At 33.2% G+C, this 21,953-nt stretch overlaps 3 protein-coding genes and 1 long non-coding RNA gene across 5 annotated transcripts; 1 reads left to right on the forward strand and 3 right to left on the reverse strand.

The window, feature by feature from the left end:
• Positions 1-1,153: 1,153 nt before the first annotated feature.
• On the reverse strand, positions 1,154-2,261 carry LOC128280699 (uncharacterized). Its single transcript, XR_008270819.1, has 2 exons — positions 2,164-2,261; positions 1,154-1,357 (listed from the first exon to the last, which is right to left on the reverse strand). It is a non-coding gene; the product is annotated as an uncharacterized LOC128280699 (long non-coding RNA).
• An 8,170-nt stretch (positions 2,262-10,431) lies between these two features.
• Positions 10,432-16,057, forward strand: LOC108456679 (GATA transcription factor 26-like). 2 transcript variants are annotated; one of them, XM_053019421.1, is made up of 9 exons: positions 10,432-10,998; positions 12,096-12,458; positions 12,963-13,392; positions 13,705-13,777; positions 13,933-14,036; positions 14,216-14,402; positions 14,494-14,608; positions 14,949-15,200; positions 15,434-16,057. In XM_053019421.1, exons 1-8 carry the CDS (start codon positions 10,959-10,961, stop codon positions 15,185-15,187), a joined length of 1,551 nt encoding a protein of 516 aa, XP_052875381.1. In that variant the 5' UTR covers positions 10,432-10,958; the 3' UTR covers positions 15,188-15,200; positions 15,434-16,057. The 2 variants fall into 2 exon arrangements, with proteins under 2 accessions (XP_052875381.1, XP_017610745.1); XM_017755256.2 differs by having other exon boundaries at positions 14,949-16,057.
• LOC108456678 (phospho-2-dehydro-3-deoxyheptonate aldolase 2, chloroplastic-like) lies at positions 15,735-18,435 on the reverse strand. The gene is made up of 5 exons (XM_017755255.2): positions 17,811-18,435; positions 17,426-17,703; positions 16,966-17,242; positions 16,245-16,490; positions 15,735-16,140 (listed from the first exon to the last, which is right to left on the reverse strand). Exons 1-5 carry the CDS (start codon positions 18,297-18,299, stop codon positions 15,877-15,879), a joined length of 1,554 nt encoding a protein of 517 aa, XP_017610744.1. The 5' UTR covers positions 18,300-18,435; the 3' UTR covers positions 15,735-15,876.
• Positions 18,436-18,807: 372 nt separating this feature from the next.
• On the reverse strand, positions 18,808-21,853 carry LOC108456680 (uncharacterized). The gene is made up of 5 exons (XM_017755257.2): positions 21,276-21,853; positions 20,606-20,704; positions 20,360-20,404; positions 19,906-20,043; positions 18,808-19,401 (listed from the first exon to the last, which is right to left on the reverse strand). Exons 1-5 carry the CDS (start codon positions 21,660-21,662, stop codon positions 19,039-19,041), a joined length of 1,032 nt encoding a protein of 343 aa, XP_017610746.1. The 5' UTR covers positions 21,663-21,853; the 3' UTR covers positions 18,808-19,038.
• Positions 21,854-21,953: the final 100 nt, after the last annotated feature.

Raw genomic sequence — 21,953 nt, forward strand, 5'->3', positions numbered from 1 at the left:
CTAGTTTTCTAAGGACGGATTTTACTGCATCCAATTCAATTTTGTGTTTTACTAAGTGTTTTTTTTCCTCATCAATAAGTTTGACAAGTTTCATAATTTTTTTTTTCCTTAGAGACTCAAAATTTCTCCACTTAATCTTTCATTTACATTGACCATTTGTCTAACATCTCTTTATATTTAATTTGAGTATAATCATCATCATCATTGTCACCATCAGTAAGAGTTATCTTCATCTTTAGCACAAGTTTGACTGCGGTTCTTCCTTCTTCTTTTTTTAATTGTCCGAATTATTTCAAGTTTTGGGATTCTTTCATTAAACTGAATAGGATCTTATCTAGTTGGCATAATTTTTCGTGCATCCAAACGTTTTAATAAAAGCAATTTAACCCATCTTGTAGGGGCGGATGTGTGGTTGAGCCTTTTCTTTTATAGTCTCCATTGTGAATTACCATACTCAAAATCTTCACCAATTAAATTAAGTTTATGCTCTGATAACAAATAAAATTATGCCTGATAATATGTAGTGGTAATTAAGCGTGTTCAAACGGTTAATTGAACCGAACTAGTATTAATCGAATTAATTGAACTTTTTAATCTTTTAATCGTTAACCGAACCGAAATATTTTGTTAATTCGGTCAGTTAACCAAATTAACCAAAATTTATATGGTTTTTTTTGTTAAAACAAGTATAAAACATATAAAAAAAATTGATAATGTTTATTTGACCGAATTAACTGAATTAATAATAGCCTAATACATATAATTTATAACATTATTTATTAATTTCGGTTAATTCAGTTAATTATCTAATTTCGAACTGAATTAACTGCTAATTAAAATTTCAAAAAACATTTAATTGACTTCCAACCGAACTAGATCAGTTAACTAACCGATTAACCGAATTAGATTGGCTCGGTTGGTTAATTTAGTTTTAACCGAAGTTTATACACCCCTGGTGGTAATCACTATAATACCCCTACCCGTATTCATTGCCGAAATAGGGTACGAAGTATTACCGGAGTTTACGAATTAAATTTTTTTTTAACTCAATAAAACCCTTTATAGATATCTAACCTTCCCTGAAATTTTAAACCAAAGACAATCCACATCAACCAATCCAATTCAACATATTTTCAAGATAAATTCATGCATATTTATAAAATAACATCATCACATACCCAAAACCAGGTTTGTTAACCATACTAATGGCTAACTTTACATTCATTTCACGTTAACATTTACTTTATTAGCTTATACATGCCATTGATTTCCAAAATAAAGTTTCTTTATATACCGAAATCCTGAGGTTGATAGTGTGATGTGTCTCCGACCAAATCTGACCTCCGAGCTCTTAACACTACAAAACAGGGCAAAAAGAAACAGGGTAAGTACTTCGTGCTTAGTAAGCTCATGTAACAAGAATTATACTTACCTAATATTTTCAATACAATACAATAAACATTCACATATCCATTCAATGCATTATTACCCTAATATGCACAAACTCAACATTCAAGTTAGTATAATAATTTCCATGTACCAATAATATATACTATGCATCAATATCATAATTTCCATTTCCTTGTTATTTTTTTTCCATATTTATCCCGTTGAATTTATCGGAATTTCAATGGATTTTCAGAGGTACACTTTTAGTGTACATTTCCGAGCCCGTCAATTCTTATTCATGTGCGCACATTTCCATTTTAGAGAGCACACTCCCGCGAACCTCAACCTTGCAGCGGGATTACCAGTCCAGGCTAAATCCCCTGCAATATAAACTCATAGAATATTGTCCGATTACTACCCAAAGCTAAATCCCCTACAACGACAATTACTCTAATGAGCTTGAATCAATTACCAGTCAAAGCTAAATTCAGACCCTAATTCGGATTACCCGTCCGGCTAAATCCATTTTACACATATTCTTCGGGAGGGCTATATCAGGATAGGATCACCCGTCAGGGCTAGATCCTTTTTACCGTCAATTCCTTTTCAGAGATCCATCGAATTTTCCTTTCATTTAAACGGGATTTCTTCCCATTTTATCAAATATATCAATGTTTCATTACTTTTCATACAATGAACATTCAAATCATATTCACATCAATAACATACAATCTCAAGCAATTTAAGAATATAATTCAAGTTACACGAACTTACCTTGATACTTGTTTGTAAACAAAAAAAAATCTACTAATCCCGAACTTTTTCCTTTCCTCGATCTAGCTTCATATTTGAATCTTCTAGATCTAAATAAATAAATTTAATTATCAATTTAATACATTTCATGTTCATATGCAACATTCTTTATAATTCAACTATTATTATTTATAGTTTATTCAAAGCTGTCTATTTGAGTCATAGTTACTAAATTATTTATAAATCAAGATACAGAAATCCAAATTAAGATCCGTTAATTTTCCCTGAAACTAGACTCATATATTTTCTTACCATAAAATTTTCAGAATTTTTGGTTTATCCAATAAGTACAGTTTATTCTTTAAAGTCACCCCTGTTCTGCTGTCTGATAGTTCTGACCCTTCTTCACTAAAAATTAATTATCTCTTCATACAGGATTCAAATGATGTTTTTGTTTGTTTCTATTAAAAATAGACTCATTCAGGATTCTATACCTATAAATTTAAGCCCCTAATTATTTTTATTCAATTTTTTATGATTTTTCAAAGTCAGAACAGGGGAACCCGAATTCATTCTGACCTTGTCTCACAAAATTCATTATATCTAAAAATTTACAAATCCATTGCTTACACTATTTCTTCTATGAGAAACTAGACTCAATAAGATTTAATTCCATATTTTTTTCATCTTCTAATTAGATTTCTACAATTTATGGTGATTTTTCAAAGTTAGTCTACTGCTGCTGTCCAAACTGTTTTTGTGCAAGCTGTTTATTACCATTTTTCCCCTAAGCTTTTAATAAATGATAATTTCATCCCTACTCAATTAGCCTCTCAATTGAGCTGATTTTTCTCAATTAACATTGTATTCTATCACCTTAAACTATTTTACAGCCTTTAGAAATCATAATTTCAGCAATAGACTTTAATTCCAAGCATTTTCACAATTAGGTCCTAAAAATTTCTATTGAAATTACCTAATAAAATCATCTCATAAACAAATTAAAGCTTTAATTTCATTCTATTTCATCATAAAATTACAGCACTCAACCGTGGTGACTTTCAATTTCATCCATGAAATCAAAAACTAATGAATTGAATAGTAGGACCTAGTTGTAAAAGTCTTAGAAACACAAAAATTACGAGATAAAGGCAAGGATTAACTCACTTGGTGCAAAAATTATGAAATACCAGCTTATAGAATCCTCCTATGGCGTTTTTAGCTGCTGGAATTGAAGAGAAATGAAGAGAAATCTAGATATTTCCTATTTAGTCCTAGTTTTATTTAGTTAATTTTGTAATATTTCAATTTTGCCCTTAATTTATCAATTTTCCTGCTGATTTCATGCCCTTGGCGTCCAGCCATAATAAATTTTGGATCTAATTTCCTTTTAAATCCTTTCTCATTAGACTCTTAAGCTATTTAATCATTCTAGCAACTTTTACACCTATTACAATTTAGTTCTTTTCATTTAATTGACTACCCAAACATTAAAATTTCCTAACGAAATTTTAATACCACATTACTAACATTTCATAAATATTTATAAAATTATTTTCGACTCGGTTTTATGAGATAGAGGTCCCGATACCTTGTTTTTACCTAATTTCTTCAATAATTTCTTTTTCTAACTAACCACTAAATCGGTAAAATTTTTCTATCAATATTTTCATACGATTTTCCTATCATATCAATTTTCATGCAAAAATATTGAAATAAATTTCTCTTTAAATCGGATTTGTGGTTACGAAATCACTGTTCCGATAACTTTGAATTTAGGCCATTACAATCACCATGGATGCAATTGTAACAATAAAAGGTTGACTTGCCCAGCTTAATTGGTAAGATAGTTCACATTAATATACGTCAATGAAGCCTTACCTAAAGAACTATTCTTCCATGATAATCATAGTAAAAAGAAGATAATTTAAGCATAATTTAAGCTCAATGTTTACACTCTCTAATTGCAACCTCACCTTTATACATCAAAGTGAATCCTATCAACCTACTTTTCAAATCAACAATAGTTAAATTAATTACATAAGCATAATAAAATAGTCAAAAGTAATTTCTAGAACGCACATGTAAGCCTCTCTCTATTTTACTCTACCTTTTAAGTCAACAAATAGACGTATATATAAATAGCCATCAATTATTTGACACTTTGTTTTATATTCTCAGCATGATAAGAATTCATTCAAATGTTTTCCTCATAATCTATTTATTCATTTAGTTTTATCTCAAACTCTTATCTTGATTGGTATTGTAACGCCCCCTTTACCCGAGACCGTCGCCGGAGTCGAGCACGAGGCATTACTAAACTTATTTGAGCACTTAAACAAATTCAAACAATTTATATCACACTTTCCAGACAAGCTGTCCAACTGTGTCATAGTTTCTAAATAATTCATATCTCGAGTTATAAAACTCGAAATCCAAATCCGTAAATTTTCTCTGAATTTATACTCATATATCTACTTACCAATTTTTTTCTAGAATTTTTGGTCAAGCCAATTAGTACAGTTTATTATTTAAAATCTCCCCTGTTTCAGGGTTTGACTACTCTGACCTTTGTGTATTACGAATTAGATATCTCTCTGTACAGAGCTTCAATGACTATGCCGTTTGTCTCTAATAAAACTAGACTCAATAAGGAATCTGTACATATAAAGTATGACTTCTAATTATCTTTGTAAAATTTATGGTGAATTTCCAAATTCAGAACAGGGGATCCAGAAATTGCTCTGGCCCTGTTTCACAAAAATTTAAACATCTCATAAAATATAGCTCATATACCTGTTTTGTTTCTTCCATATGAAAATAGACTCATCGAGATTCGATTCCATAATTTATTAATTATTTAATTCCATTTATACTATTTTTAGTGATTTTTCAAAGTCAAACTACTGCTACTTACCGAAAACTATTTTAGTACAAATATTGTTAACTAGTTTATAACATCTTTACTTCAATTCATTCAAACTCTATACATGCCATATAAATCTTCAAACATAAAACAAAAGCTACCGAATTGATCTGGATAGTGTGCTTTGTTGTGTTGATCCGATCTACCCACTTCACTTCAAGTCAATCTACATAAAAATATTAAACACACACAAGTAAGCTTATTGAAGCTTAGTAAGTTCATAGGTTAAAAGTAATGCTTACCAAACATAATATTTCCAAACAATACCAAAACATTTACTAAAGTTTCCTGCGATTCACAACCATTTATAATAATTCACATAGTTGAGCTCAACAAGAATAACTACTCAATCTCTTTCATTTGGATCACTTCTCTTTATTTCTTATAATCAAATTAGGAAACGGCTTACGAAATTGAGTACGTCGTTGCTCAATGCCACGATTCACAACTCAGTATGGTTTTCCTCATTGAAATACCATACCTACATTTTTTAACTCGGTATGGGAAATGCCATACCTACATTTCTTAACTCAAGTATGGATTTGATAATACCATACCTACATTTCACATTTCAAGATGGATAATACCATACCTACATTTCACAACTCAGTATGGATGATACCATACCTACATTTCACACTTTGCCATGGAACAACCATGGTCTTATCCGTCAATTCATCACACGTCACGATACTAACGTACTCAATCCTGCGTTTTCCTAATTTGCATTTCCACATTTATTCTTTCATTAACAAAATCTACACAATCCCACAACAAATTCGTATATAATAACACATTATATACTTCAATCATTCACAAATAAACATCTAATTTCAACCATATGAACTTACCCGCTAATTTGTAGAAGATATTGAAATTTTGGGACTATTCCGCAACTTTTTCTTTTCCTCGTTCTTCTTTGGATTCTTGATCTATAATATAAAATATTTCTACTCATTAGCATTTATTTGATTTCTATTTCACTTCACAATTTATGCTGTTCAAATTTCGAAATTGCACTTTTACCCCAAAATTTACAGTTTTCACAATTTAGTCCCTACTCAATTCACCCATCAATTGAACTAATTTTTCTCAATTAACACTTTATTTTATCATTATAAACTATTTCAAAACCTTTTATATTCTGAATTTCAACAGCAACCTTCAATTCACAACTTTTTCACAATTAGGTCCTAAATATCATTTCCTATCAAAATCACTTAATAAAACCACCTTAATATGAAATTAGAACTTAAATTTCATAATAATTCATCATAAAATTCCTTATCCATCCAGGGTAACTTCCAATTTCACCCATAAAATCAAAAACTAATGAATTCTACAAGTGGACCTAATTGTAAAAGTCATAAAACATAAAATTATCAAGAAAAAGCAAGAATTAGACTCACATGATGTAAAAATATGAAAACCAGCTTTCTCCAGACCTTCTATGGCGTTTTGGCTGAGAAATTATGAAGAAAATGTCTAGATTTTTCAATTACATCATTATTTAACTATTAACTTTTATCTATTTCCAATTTTGCCCCTTGTTCACATTGTTTTCTTGCTTATTTTATACCCAAACCGTCCAGCCATTAACCTTTGGGTCTAATTGCTCTTTAAATCCATCTTTTTAAATACTTAAGCTATTTACTCACAAATTAACAAATTTTGTGCTATTTTCAATTTAATCCTTTTCAATTAATTAGCCATCCAAACGTTAAAATTTTCTAACGAAACTTTAATACTAACTCAATGACACTCCATAAATATTTATAAAAATATTTATAGCTCGATTTTCAACTTTGAGGTCTCGATACCTCATTTTTGACCCGTTTGACCTAATAAATTCTTTTAATTCACTAATTTCACCATTTCACAAATTCTTCTAAATTCTTACTTGACTCATAAATATTAAATTACTATCTTGTTCAATCTTATTTGTCGAATTTAGTGATCTCAAATCACCATTTCCGACACCACTGAAAATTAGGCCGTTACAGGTATAATCTTGTAATACCCCTTGCCCGACCCGATCGTCGGGTCCGAGTTATAGATTATTACATTCATTGCCAGAGCAACTACAATCAATTAGTCAACATACAAATATTTATACATGTAATCACGTGTTAATCAAACTCAAAATATGATAACAATCATTTCCAAGTCTAAATTGAGCTTACGAAAGCTCAGTACCATCCCGGGGTTAAACAAGGACTAAACTAAAAATTTTCAAAATATGTTAGGTGGGTGTCACAATATCCAGGACTTGGTATCGCATCTTGAAGACAATAGCCAAACTTCAAAATATGTCAGGTGGGTATTGCGATATCCAGGGCTTGGCATCGCGATCTCATAGACAATAGATAAACTTCCCAATTTGAGGACCAAATTGTAAAATTTTCAAACTTAAATAGAACCGAAATCGCGACAACGGAAACATACTACGAAGTCCCTGTTTTTTTGGAAAATGCACATTTTTTGTACCTGTTTCAAAACTTCCAAACATACCTATCAACATGTTCATCAATTACCAATTTCAGTTGAATCAAAACATATTTAAAACATACCAAATCTTTCCATCATTCAAATTCTATTATTTAACAAGCATTCAATATGTATAAATCAATTAAAATTGAACATTTCAATATCATTAGAGCCTTCCATTCAAATCATTCAAATTACCTATTTTTACCTACGCAAGTCTATCAAACATATCATTTTACTCCATTTTAATAACCTTGTGAACCTTATACACAATTATGACATAAAAGCTTCAAACATATCTACCAACTATCCAGTTTAACATATAAGCACATATATGTCCAACACCATAGACAATACCAAAACACCAAATCAACATAGTTAAAACAACTTGTCACAAGAAAGCAAGTTCACAAGTTAACATGTACACTGAGTCACCTAAATACATGCCACAACTATTGACTCAAAATAATCAAACATCTACCAATTTGGTGATAGGATAGTGTGAGCTTCAAGCAATCCGGCTTGACGCGTTCTACAAGATGATGATCTGAAAAAAAAAAGTTTAATCTTCAAGGACTATTCGATAATTTTAGCTTTTCCCTAGTTATCCATAATTTGATTTAATTCTTGATCTAAACAATTGTTTTAGACAATTCATCAATACCAAATATTTTTATACCATTCCATGATATGCACAAACTTATTTAGTTTTATTTTTGAATGTCCCTTAAGTTTTACATTTTATTCAATTTAGTCCATGAGACCGAAATAACAATATCTTTCAAATTTGAGTTTCGGTTTTAGAACTGATTTCAATCACATCCCTTAGGGACTCTCTACTATGTACTATTATAGAAATTTCATATAGATTTTACATTTTAATCTTTTTATTCAAAAACTAACAATTAAACATTACAATCTAATCCTTTTTCACACCTAAGCTTAAAATCTATCAATTTAACACAAATTTCTTCAAGAAATTAATAATGGAAACTTTCAAAAACTTTAGCAGTTTTACAAATTGGTACATAGGCTAGCTAAATCAAGCTCCCATAACTTCAAAAGTATAAAATTACAATAAAAAGACTTGAATAACTTACCAATTTGAGGGATTGGAACCCTTAAAATGTTTTTTCTTCTTTGAATTTTTGGCTGAATAAGAAGATGAAGACGAAGACCATTTCTTTCCATCCACTTAGATTTGTTTTTTATATTTTAATTAAGATTTTTATTAACTTTAATTAATTACGTTTACTTAAACTAATTATGTTTTAATTAGCTTAATCACCATCGGCAACTAACACACATTTCAAAATGGTTAAATTGCCATTTTGGACATTGGTTAATTGTAATTTAAGACTTTAAGCCTTTGGCCGTTTAAAATTCTATAGTGGTAATTTTTTATAATTTAGTCCCTCTAACTTAATTAAGCAATTAATAGGTAAAATTAAAGGACCAAGTTTTAATAAACTATTATACCAAGTCTGTAAATATTTTAATTTAATATTTATAGACCCGATTTACAGAAATAAGGTTCTGAAACTGCTTTTTCCAATAATATTAAAAATCGGGCTATTATCAGATTAGCTCGTAAAAATTTAACCCATTCTATCTTGGTTTACAATAATGGATAATTATTTTTTTTTTTCTGTGTACAAAATTAATATTATAAAAATAAAACATCATCAAAAGTTGTCAACTAAAACAAAATTGTGGTTCTATTGCTGCCACAAGTTTGTCCACAACAGGTTTCACAACTAAAGTATCCTAACACTATTGAATCGCTAACAAAGACCCACAGAAGTGGATGCACAACCCAAATTTGAATGCCCAATTGTGTCTTTATATTAGTTTGATGATAATGCTATTCCTTCTTATCCAACTCATTTTATGTTGAGGATGTCGATGCTGGACATTTCAAGTATCTCTCCTAACTTTGTGCAAATGTTGGCTAACATGGGGAGTCCATCCTCACCTTATTCACACAATCAATTACATTAGTAACTAAGACTAATTAAACAATTTCATTAAAAAAAAATTAATCAAATAAATTCAAGTTTATGGTTTAGTCCAACATCAAAATTCAACATTTATAAAAAACAAAGTTCAGTTTTCTAGAGCATTCAATAAGCAATTTTTTTTAAAAAATTAATAACAAATCCTTAATAATAATAATACAAAAAATCACAAAGTAGTATGAAGATAGAAGTTACTTTTGTTTAAAAATTAAGATTTTGCTCGAAATCTTAGATAACCTAGAAAAGATCCCGTAATCAGATTACGTCTTATATTACGACATCTTCGTATTATTTCAGAATGTGAAATTATTAGATTACAAGAATGTTGAGAATCAAAACACGTAACCTCATTCTAAAATTTAATATTATGGATCATAATGTAAAATTCGACCAACCAAATACTCTTAAATACAAATAAAAACTTACATGGTAAAAAAAAAATTAAAAGAACATGTGTATCCAACTATTGGACTAATAAATTTGAAAGGAAATTGTTTGAATTTGTAAAATTTAGAGTAAAATCTTATATGTTGAGATATTTAATTTTTGGCCTGATTATATGTTGAGATTAGACCAAAATTTTTAAGTAGATTAAATATTAAAATAAAGACATATTTAAAAATTAGTCTCCCAACCAGAAAAATATTGTATTAATTGAATAAAAATCCCATAACTTATTTCCAAATTTCTATTTTTGTGGGAAAGTTTATTTTATAAAAATCAACAAATCTGAAAGGTTGTAGTCAACAGGACATATGCAATAATATTCCTTCAATAATTTTCATTTTTAAATCTTTTTATTAGCATAATTTTATTTTAATCAAAATAAAATACATATAAATAAATACAAAAGAAAGAACATTTTTACTTTGATAATATACAAATTTCAAAGAAACACACAAAGCTACTATCTCATCTTTTTCCCCCAATTTCACCTTCTTTTCAAAGCCATTTATCAGATTCCTCTTCGTACTTATTTTTCCTTTCTTTTCCTTTAAAATCTCCATTGGACTATACAAATTTCAAGCTCAAAAACCCATCTCTAAAAGTTTTCATTTCTTTTTTTATTTTTTTGGGCTTGGTTTTATTGCTTTTATATTGTTTTTTTTTTTGGTTTATTGGACTGATAAAAATGAAATAAAAACTCTTCTGGGTACCCTTTTTTTTTTCATTTTGCTTTGTTTTGCAAATTAAACAAGCTTTCTGGGTTGTTTCAGAATACCTTTAATGTCCTTAAGTCATATAAAGCTTGAAGGAACCAATCAAATTTATATAAAAAAAAGTTTCAATTTTTAGTCAATAATAGTTTTTTCCCCGACTCTTGTTATTTTCAACTATTTTCATTTCTCTAATTTATTTTCTTCCCTTGTGCAAAAGAGAAAGACATGGGCAAGCAAGGGCCTTGCTATCATTGTGGAGTTACAAGTGAGTTCTTGTTTCTCCAGTTAACTTTTTGGATATAAAGTTATTAAAAAAAAAGTTGAGTTCTGGAATTTATGTAAATGTTCAACCTTTTTCTATAAATCAGTATTTTTTTTGTGTGGATGATTTTTTTTTGCTTGGATAAATGATTCTCATTCGAATTTGTAAGTGAAATAACTGTATGCAGAAAAGGAACAACATTGACTAAAATGATAAATTTAAGAATATATGCTATTCTTTGTGTTAATTATGTTTGTATATGGATTTAGAACTACAGGGTTCCTTTTTCTTAATCCATGTAAGGCTTTAAACTTGAGAATTTTGTATGGAATTTAGTGTTTTTCTTTCAAATTCATTCATTTTTTTTCAGCCTTATAACTCTTTATTTCAAAGTTCCAACATATCTTACAAAGGAAAGTGAGATTGAATCGTGTTGGATACCGTGGAATTGCAGAGCCTATGCTGTTGAATTCTGGCAGTTTCAGATTCAACATTAAATTTGTATTGCTTACCAATTGCTCAATGGATATTTATAAGCCTAAATATCAAGTCAAACCTCAGTCCTCTTTGATTCAATTTAAATGTATTTCCTTGCAACATCATTGTTTTGAGTTTTCAATCCTTCATGAATGGACTTGCCATTGATTTCTTAATGGACCTCTTGCTCATTTTCTCTTTTTATATAAGCCCTTGCTCTTGTTTAATTCAATGCTAATGAGCAAGTACTTTCATGTTTGTTATTGTTGATAACATTTGCTGAGGAGAAGAGCATCAAATCTGAATTTCTTTTAGGAATTGCTCCCAACATTAAGCAACTAAAATCAGTGTTGTTAGATGCCATCTTTTAAGGACTAATGCAAGATCCTCTTCTGTTTGGTTCTTACTCTAGTCTGCCCGTAATAGGTGAAAGATGTCTGTCCTATTATCATATTTTCAAGAAGATTTTTTTGATGGTGTTTTTCTTGTCTTACAACTTGGTCAATAATATACTTATACTCTTTGCTCTTTTCCCTCACCTCAAAATTTTGGCCCTTTAAAGCTCTTGTTATAAGCATTATCAAATTATACTGTACTATACTAACAACAATGCATTGTGATAGGCACTCCTCTTTGGCGCAATGGACCTCCTGAGAAGCCGGTATTGTGCAATGCTTGCGGATCACGCTGGAGGACTAAAGGGACACTAGCAAACTATACCCCACTTCATGCCCGGGCTGAACCTGATGATTATGAGGATAATAGAGCTTCCAGAGTGAAGAGCATATCTATAAATAAGAACAAAGAAGTGAAATTTCTGAAAAGAAAGCCAAATCATGATACAGTGGTAGTTGCCCCTGATTACAACCAGGGTTTCTGTAAGTTTGTGGACGATGATACAAGTAATAGGTCCAGTTCTGGATCAGCCATATCTAATTCCGAAAGCTGTGCCCAATTTGGTGGTGCAGATGCTAGTGACTTGACAGGTTGGACACAACTTCAGTAGTGTTCCTCATTACTAGTTGTTTGACTGCATGAGAATAGATTGCATTCTTTTTTAAGGAATGAGACTCAGTGGAACATATAATAAATTCAATTGAATATCTCAGTGCTTGATACAATCGAAAATGATTCTAGAAAACAATTGTATATCTTCCTAAAAGTATAATCATTAGGGTTTGACACTGAAGGTTTCACATGCTTGCATAATTTTTCTTCCCTATGAACAACAGAAACATCTTAGAGGCAACTCAAATTAAATATCTAGTTGTAAGTTGAAACAATGTGATTGACAGCATGATTCCGATTATGCCTCTTGCTATTATATTAAAATTTCCTTTAGTTGTTCATCTTTTGCATCCTCATATTTTATCTTTGTTGTCAGCTTCATCTTGGCTGATGCCAGCTGCTACATTCTACTAGAATGTTTGTAGTCATAGAATGGTCCTAAATACTGATTTATGTTGTCTTCTCTTTTGGTCTTTCTCCAGGGCCTGCTCAACCTAATGTGTGGGACTCAATGGTACCTTCTAAGAAAAGAACATGCATAAATCGTCTAAAGCCATCTCCAGTGGAGAAACTTACAAAAGATCTATGTACTATTTTACACGAACAGCAGTCTTCATATTTCTCTGGATCTTCTGAGGAGGATTTGCTTCTCGAGAGTCAAATACCAATGGTTTCTTTTGAATTTGGACATGGAAGTGTTCTAATTAGACATCCAAGCTCAATAGCTCGAGAAGAGGAATCAGAAGCTAGCTCTCTTTCAGTTGAAAACAAGCAATACTCAGTGAACGAGGCTTATTCACATTGTTCAAGCTTCCCAACATGTAATGATAACAAGGGCTTCAAAATTTCGGGACATGGAATTGAAAAGGCTAAGACAGCTAGACAAGGGATGGAGCATGAGCAGCTTAGGAGGTACATCTTTTAGCTATAATATTTTTAGAAGTAGCAACTGAATCTGCCAGTTGTGGAATTAGTAGCAGTTTGTATCATGCAGTCTTTTTATCTTAGATATTATGGAATTTTACCATGACCACTTTTAGATAATACATTTTTGGGAATAGAGTAGGCACATTTCCTACAACAATGTGAGGCGTACACATTTTTTTTCAGGAAGACATTTAGGTGTAAGATATAAGCTTATAGCTTCTGTGGAATGGTGGAGAAATTGGAGAATAATGCTTTCATGTTGATTAACATTTCTTTTTTCTTTTTGACATTTGGCAGGGACAAGATTCAACATGAAAAATCAGTAATGCTTGAAAGCCACAATTCACCACTGTGTAAAATAGATTTGAATGTAAGTTTCCTTGTTGCATTTTTTCTTTAGATCTCAATTCTATAGCTGCTATTTCGTAAAAATTCTAAATTGAGCACGACGAACCTTTAATTTTGTGTACTTTGCTGCACATATGTTCAATTTCCATTATTTGACGAGATTTTTGTGTGGTGCAGGATGTTCTCAACTTTAAGGAGTTTATGAAACATTTAACAAATGAGGAGCAGCAGCAGCTGCTGCAGTATCTGCCTCCACTTGACTTTTCCAAATTCCCGGATAGGTGTCTTACCTTTCTATCAAGAGAGGGATAATAATATCTTTTTAGTTTACATTCTGTATATAATGCAATGCATTCACTGATAATTATCCTGTTTTTATTTTGGTTGCCTAAAGAGAATGGAAAGGCCAATGATTTGAAACATGATGTGTAATCACTGATAGTTGTCCTTGCAACTGCAGTCTCGAGAACATGTTTGAAAGCCCTCAATTCAAGGAGAACTTATGTTACTTTCAGAAACTTCTTGAGGAAGGGGTCTTTAAGATCTCCGTCCCTGGGGTGAAAGCTGAAGACTGTAAGACTTTGAAAAGACTTGTCTTATTCAATTTGACGAAATCCCACTGGGTGGAACACCGTCATGTACTTAAGGTTTGAATTGGTTTCTTAAATAAGGATATCTTGACATGAACTTAGTTTGTTCGTTGGATGCCCAAGTATTTCAGCGTTTCTTTGTCTGCAGAAATGTAAAAGTAGTATTGGAGGATGTGCAACTGCTAGAGAACCAAATGCCACCGCATTGAATAATTTGGCAACCATGAAGAGATCACGTGACAGCCAATGTCAAAATTTTCCAGGTTCGAAAATTTCTCGGTACTTATTTCACCCTTATGAAATAAATATTGTTAAACTATATCAAAAATTAGATGGTGACATTAAATTTTAAAGTGAAAATAACCCAAGTTTTGTTGACAAGGGGAAGTCATAAACTAAGTGAGAGTAGTTTATGCAAACCAATCCATAAATTGGGTCAAAGAAATAAGTTAAAACAATTAAGTCATATGAAGAAAATTTCTCTGTGACCGAATAAATGTCACCTTTAAGTTGAGAGTTAAATCTTATTTGTTGCCATTGTTATGAGGCATTTTGCTGAAGAAAAAAAATTGTTTTGAAAAAAAATTGTTTTTCATTTTTCAGAAGCAAGGAATTTAAATAGCCCCAAAAGGGTAATAGTGAAGGCTACTTGTGAAAACAAAGAACTCATAGACAATGATGGTTCTTGCTTTAGTCCAGGAAGCCTATTAACCTTGCCACATGATGGTAGCTCTCCTGTGCTTGATTCTCTCCATTATGTTGATGAAAGCTCTGACCAAGATTTGCTGCTGGATGTACCATCCAATGGTTCGTTCCCACTCGCGGAACTACTTCATCCGTGACTCTGGGCAACAGGCAAGCACTAGTTGTAGCTAAGAGCACGCACACACATGTCCATCCCTAGACACGGTTGTTCTTTACTAGAACCATATAAAGGTCTCCTCCAGCAAGATCCCCAGAGCAGTATTGACATGTTTTGCATTCGGAAGACTGCATTCTGTGAATGAGCTTTGATAGTTTTTTTCCCCTTGACCTGTTCAAACTTGGAATGCTAAGGGATGAATTTTGGGTGCTTTTTTTCCATACAGGTTGACAACATATTGTAATATATAGAAGCTTATAAAGTGCAGAAGAGGGGGCAATATCCAGGGTTTTGTATGCAAATGTTGTCTGCCTACAAACATAAACTTTATATAACCCCTTTGGTTTGGTTTTGCTGAGTGAAGAAAGAAAATAAAATGAAAAAAGAAGAGAAAATAGCTTTATAGATAGATGCAAAGGAATCACCATTGAATATTGCCTCCTACTTAAACCGTATGCTTGAACCCCAACGGTATCCATTGCTACTCCTACGACACTACACTATTATTGTGGTTTGAATAGTAGCCATTAACCAAGCATTACTTTATGTCAATTGCAAAACAAAGAACATAGTTCATACAAAAATCCAAACTCAAATGGGACATCGGAGGAGAGGGTTATTTATTCTACTACAAAAAACCCTCTCCATTTCAGACATAGCACAAGACAATTAATTGTCATTGCAAAGTTCCTTGGCAGACTTGAGCCTTCTCTTCCTCAACCTTTCTGATATGGCAAAGGCTAGCTCTAATGATTGCGACGCATTTAATCTTGGGTCACAATGTGTGTGATACCGAGAGTTCAAGTCATCAAAAGTGACAGTGTTTGACCCTCCGATGCACTCTGTTACGTTCTGCCCCGTCATCTCCAGATGAACTCCTCCAGGATAGCTCCCTTCTTGTTCATGAACATCGAAGAACGCCCTCAACTCAGACTGAGAGGATGCAAATAGACCGGAAAAAGATCATCACATTTAGGCTTCATTACAGTACAACAAAAGACAAATTGGCTAAGAAATTTAAGTTCAATAGGTCTTACTCTGATTGCATCAAATGGACGAGTTTTGAGACCACATGGAGCTTTAATTGTGTTCCCATGCATGGGATCACTCACCCAAGTGACAGTAAGCCCAGCCTGGCGCACTGCCCTTATAAGATGTGGAAGCTTTATTCGCATGTTATCGGCACCCATTCGTGTGATTATTGTCAGTCTTCCAGGTTTGTTCCGAGGGTTGAGAATTTCACACAACTTCACAAGGTCCTTCGGGTCCATTTTATCACTAACCTATATGATGCAATGGAGATATCAGCAACCAAAAAGTACCATTCAAACATAACAACTAAACCTACATCAAACCTTATCTCCTTCCAGCCACTAACTAAAAGGAAAAAGAAAAAGAAAACACTGGTTTGATTTCGAAAACTTAAACCTACAATGAAGAACCAAAGTAAAGATCGATGCCGCTAAGAGTCTCAGATGTCAAAACAAGCAAGAGTCATTGATTGTCTAACCGTGTTTAACTATTCTAACGCATCGATTCGCATGCTTACTAATCACACTAGGTACAGTAAATAGGAATGCAATGATTACCTAAACAAACCTTACAACTATTGTCATTAGACTATTTTAATGCATGTATTTGTATCCTTACTAATCAACTTAGCTCATACTTGATAGGAATGAAATGATCATCTAAACAAATCTTATACGAGCAATTGGCAATGACTTTAGACTCTAAAACAGAATAAGCAAGATGTACCTTTATGCCGAGAGGATTGGAAATACCCCGGAGAAATTCGACATGTGCTCCATCTAATTGCCGAGTCCTCTCACCAACCCAAAGCATGTGAGCAGAGCAATCATAATAAAGGCCGGTTGTTGAATCTTCTCTAGTCAAGGCTTGTTCATATGGTAAATGAAGGCATTCATGGGATGTCCAAAAATCAACTGTGTTCATTTGAGGATCACCAATGGTTATCCCAGCTGCAGCCATGAATCCCAAAGCTTCATCAACTCTCTGTGCAAGCTCCATATACCTAATTATAAATCCAAAGCCAGATTTTAAAGCCAGCAACAAGAAACAAATCCAAGGCCTAAAATCTAAATCATCATTGCCCATGCTTTTCTGGAAAAAATTCAGTGCAAAACTATGCAGGTAGCTCCAATCACAATGCCAAACGGGCCTGAATAGGAAACTCCAAAAAAGGCTAAGCATTTACCTGTCTCCCTGTTCACTATTTCTAACAAAATCGAGATTCCATTGGGAGACCCTTTGCATAGCAGCATAGCCACCAGTAGCGAATGCTCTAAGGAGATTCAAGGTACCAACAGATTGAAGATAAGCTCTGATCAACCTTTGAGGGTCGGGAACTCTAGATTTCTCGTCAAAAGCATCGCCATTTATGTTATCTCCTCGATAACTCGGTAACTTTACACCATCTTTTATCTCAAATGGATCTGACCTTGGCTTTGCAAATTGCCCTGCCATCCTCCCAACCTATCAAAAATTCATCCCCCCCCCAAAAAAAGGTTAAAAAATAAATTGATAAAAAGGGTAAATTTTAGCTAGAGAAAGATGGGATTTTTTTGGTCAAATAAACAGACAGTGATGACAGGCATTTGGGCACCAAAAGTGAGGACAATTCCCATCTGCAAAAGGACTCTGAAAGTGTCTCTAATGTTGGTCCCATTGAATTCTTTGAAACTCTCTGCACAGTCACCACCCTGTAACAGAAACGCTTTCCCGACGGCGGCGCTGGCTAGCTTTTCCTCCAGTCTTCTTGCCTCCCCAGCAAACACAATTGGCGGGAAGGACCCGATCGTTTTGAGTACCGAACCGAGCTCATCGGCATCCGGATATTCAGGGAGTTGTTGGGCAGGCTTCGACTTCCAGGAATCGAGAGACCAATTGGTTTGACCGGTGGATGGAGAAGAGGAAGCGGAAATGGAAGCGACAATGGAGGAGTTAGGTTTTTTGGTGACGTGGAGGTTTGGGATCGGGCGGGAGAGAGAGAGGCGTGTGGTGGTACCTCCCAGTCCTAGAGAGGGTTTTGAGGCGGTGAGATTAGCGGAGCCCGGGATTGCGACCACCATCGTTTTTAGTGCAAGAGTGATTGGAGGAGAGGGAAATGGAAGGGATCTTTTAACGGATTTTTATATCTGTTGCATTTGCCTTTGCATTCTAACGACAGCGTTTAGTCTCATGGCTCACATGTTTGTTTGTTTATTTTATTTATTGGCCACAGCTCGCATATTTATTTAGCTCCAACTTGATTCGAGATAATATTAAATTTAATTGATTAATATTATTTGTCTAGTAAAAAGTAAATTTAATTTTCATGTTGAATGATTTTATGTTTTGAATATGAGTTTAAATTTAAAAAATTTAATATTATTTTAAAACGAAAACTCGATTTGCCTCATACTGAGTCAAGATACTCAAATGTAGCTAATTCTATATCTTCAATTGGCTTATGCCAATAATTAATCTCTCTTATAAATTTATAAACATCATTTTAGAAAAATCAAACTTAAATATATGATATTTATTCAAAATCATATATGTATCTGATATAGATATTTAAACCAAAAACTAAAAGAATTAGCTTGAAAGATGACCATATTTTTCTTTACTATGAACATACAGTGATTAAACTGAAAATTACATAAACATTCAGCAACTTATCAAGAAAATACATGAGAAGAATGAAGTGAAAAGGAAAAGCGGAAAAAAGGGAAAATGTGTTTAAGAAAATATGAAGAAAATTGTACATCACTGTAGTATAAAACAAATATATGTATGTATGTATGTATGCATATATGTATATCAGCTTCACTTTGGTTTCACGTTTGAATTAAGATCTCCAAGGCTCTTCTTCATTCTTCGCATAATCAAAGGAACAGGCTTTTCCAAGACAGACACGTTAATGTTGTTCCAGACATCTGATTTGGTTGGCAGTTGCACGATTTTTTCAGCAACCTCCATGTCTTCGGGAAGAACTGAACCGAACACGGTGTATGAGTTTTTCCATTCTCTGTGGTTTGCTAGGCTTATAAAGAACTCCGGACCAGAGCCAATCCAGGCAACTGATCCCCTTCTTATGGTAGGGCAAGCCTCAGTTGGCATCTTGTTGAATGGGGTTCCTTGGGCTTCAAGAATTCCTTGAATCAGTGCGAATGGTGGACCATAAGGAGCCTGTAAATTCGTAGCAAATTTGGTATTAAAAATATAATATCTTCAATAGCTAGAAGCATATGGTCCGGGATTTAAGAATATGGACAAACACGCATGAACAATATCTACTTCTTACCTACTAGAATGATTGACCCTCAAATGAACTATTGGAAGAATTTTTCTTCTCTAGCTTAAGAAACAGAAGTAAAAGAAGAAATGAGAGCAAATAGCAGGGGAATGATGGATTTTGAGACGTTTTTATCACGATTTAAATTGCTATAAAATAGGCAAGATTGAAGATCTATATTACTTAGACTCGGGTGTGAATATAGGGTATGTTTAATTTTTTTTCAATGTTTCCATGTGTTTGGAGAGTCCTTGGAGGACCATACATCCGAATATGTTTCAGATGAGTACCTTAAGAAAGATGAAGAGTCTGAGCAATAAAGTCCAATAGCTCAGCGAGCTACTCGATCTTAAAGCAAAATCTAAAAGAAACAAGCAGATGCTCATAAATTTCCTTACATCTTTTATGTGATTTCCTTCTGAATCCCAGGACTGTCCTCGGCTTTCTGCACGATAAAATTGGCAACCCACACAATGGCGCACTGTTAACAACTCAAGAATGTAGGCCACAGAATATGGAGCACAGCCTGGGAAAAGCTGCAACAAACAAAGAATAATTGGTGACAACATTGTTTCGGGGTGTTACTAATTTGGTGGCTTCAAAAAGGATCATCTTCATTGTACATTCAACATGTCAACCAGAAAAAAAATTAAAGAAACAGGAGCAAGCGAATCATCTTTTATTAATGTTTCTTCCCACTATAATTAGCGAAAAGGGGCTAAAAAGGATGAAGCAATATTAAAGATAATAGCTTCTGAATGAGCCATAACTAGAAGTCCGACACTCTATGACACTGATGCACACAATCCATATATAGAAAAGAAAAAGAATCTTAAAAATAAAAGTACTCACTTTTATATGAAGAGTACCATATTCAGTTTCCATCCCAACAATGCCCTGAATGGAGAAGACGCAAGAGTGATCATCGATGCTGGAGAGGTGTTATTGACATGATAGATAGATGAAATTTCTACAATAAAAAAGATTAAAGAAGAATTGTCCTCATGAAAATAATCGATAGAAAAAATAGTACTTAAAATATCAGATTATGCAGCCAGTATAGTATAAAAGAAACTTTCATTGAGCTTATGTTGTAACCTCTCCTTTCCCAAAGACGAGCCCAGAGGTCCAAATAACGCTTTTTCCTGCATCCTGCCGATCAGGGGACAAAGGGTCCTTTTGTTTCTTCAACCAACACTAGTAAAACAAAATGATAAATACATTAAACTATGGCTCTTGTGATTTTAAAATTCAAATTACCTTATGCAGCACCGAATTAAGCCATGAATGCAAATGAAATACTACAATCTTAAATAAAAGTGTAGATAGAAAAGTAAGATTCAATAGCAAAAGGAGATTATGCAAGCCGAGATTCTTGAGCAAATCTACTAAATGAAATTATAATGTTTTGATATGTAACCATGTTAACCATTCTCCAATGATTACATTCAGCATCAGACCAAACAGATGGAGCAGAATATAGCATCATCACATTTCAATACTTGTTAGAGCATTTTGTGCCGATAAGACCAAATCATACCATGGTTAGAGACAAAACTTCAACCGCAGTCAAAGAGAACAATACATTTGCTTTATCAGCACCATATGGTCTAACAATTCTCAATCAGCTAATGCATTCAACAGGTTATTAACATAAAAATGAAACAATTAAGAAGATGGAATCATCCACTTTGAAATTTCATACTCATCTATGAAAACCTTTAAAAAAATATCAATCAATAAGCGAATTAAAGAAGGAAAAACTCACCTCCCCAAATCTCGATCCGCAGGCCTCCTTGTTCCCACAAAAGACCCAAGTATCGCACAAGCAAGGTCCATCATTGCCACTACACATGGTCTTGCAAGCCTGACAACATTCCACAGAGGAATTGAACTTGAACTCGGATCCCCACTTTACAGCTGGACCCCATAACTCCAAATTCTCGATGCCTCTACAACACTCGTCCTTCCTCTCCCCCAAATCACCGCTCGCCACCATTTCCAAAGACTCAAAGCTCGAATCTTGAGAACCTACATTGGGGTTCAAGAAAGTCGAAACAACTGCATAGACCAAAACACAGGAGAAGAGAGCCACCGAGAGCAGGATGAGAGAGGCGAAACGGGAGTGTTCTGGGTCGTTTAGCCTACGACCCATTCGAGACTAAGGGATGAAGAGAAAAACCCAGAGACGAATTTGGAAACTTTGGGATGGTTGAATGAGAGAGTAGTGATTTGGATTTGGGAAAGGGCGGTTGACAGTGAAAACAGGGGAGAATCTAAGGAGAAGTACCCATCAAGGATTTATTATTAATCAACTAGTGTTCTTCAAGTCAACTTTCTTTATTGGGTTCTATAGGATGAATCTAAAGACATTAAATTGTAATTTAATGTATTTTACATCAGTTTTGATTTCATCCAATTTACATTAATTATAATTATTAATACC

This window comes from Gossypium arboreum, chromosome 9, assembly GCF_025698485.1.
Source record: "Gossypium arboreum isolate Shixiya-1 chromosome 9, ASM2569848v2, whole genome shotgun sequence".
NCBI classification, from domain to species: Eukaryota; Viridiplantae; Streptophyta; class Magnoliopsida; order Malvales; family Malvaceae; genus Gossypium; species Gossypium arboreum.

Bases quoted from the DNA above. Each gene is read 5' to 3' on its own strand.
- LOC108456679 (XM_017755256.2), top strand. From the start codon at position 10,959: ATGGGCAAGCAAGGGCCTTGCTATCATTGTGGAGTTACAA. The intron at 14,037-14,215 runs GTGTCTTACCTT...TTGCAACTGCAG, and splicing joins TTTTCCAAATTCCCGGATAG to TCTCGAGAACATGTTTGAAA. The intron at 14,403-14,493 runs GTTTGAATTGGT...CTTTGTCTGCAG, and splicing joins AACACCGTCATGTACTTAAG to AAATGTAAAAGTAGTATTGG.
- LOC108456678 (XM_017755255.2), bottom strand. From the start codon at position 18,299: ATGGTGGTCGCAATCCCGGGCTCCGCTAATCTCACCGCCTCAAAACCC. The intron at 17,243-17,425 runs GTAAATGCTTAG...ATTTATAATTAG, and splicing joins AATAGTGAACAGGGAGACAG to GTATATGGAGCTTGCACAGA. The intron at 16,141-16,244 runs GTAAGACCTATT...GCATCCTCTCAG, and splicing joins GTCCATTTGATGCAATCAGA to TCTGAGTTGAGGGCGTTCTT.
- LOC108456680 (XM_017755257.2), bottom strand. From the start codon at position 21,662: ATGGGTCGTAGGCTAAACGACCCAGAACACTCCCGTTTCGCCTCTCTC. The intron at 20,044-20,359 runs GTGAGTACTTTT...TGTTTGTTGCAG, and splicing joins ATGGTACTCTTCATATAAAA to CTTTTCCCAGGCTGTGCTCC. The intron at 19,402-19,905 runs GTAAGGAAATTT...ACGAATTTACAG, and splicing joins AAGGAAATCACATAAAAGAT to GCTCCTTATGGTCCACCATT.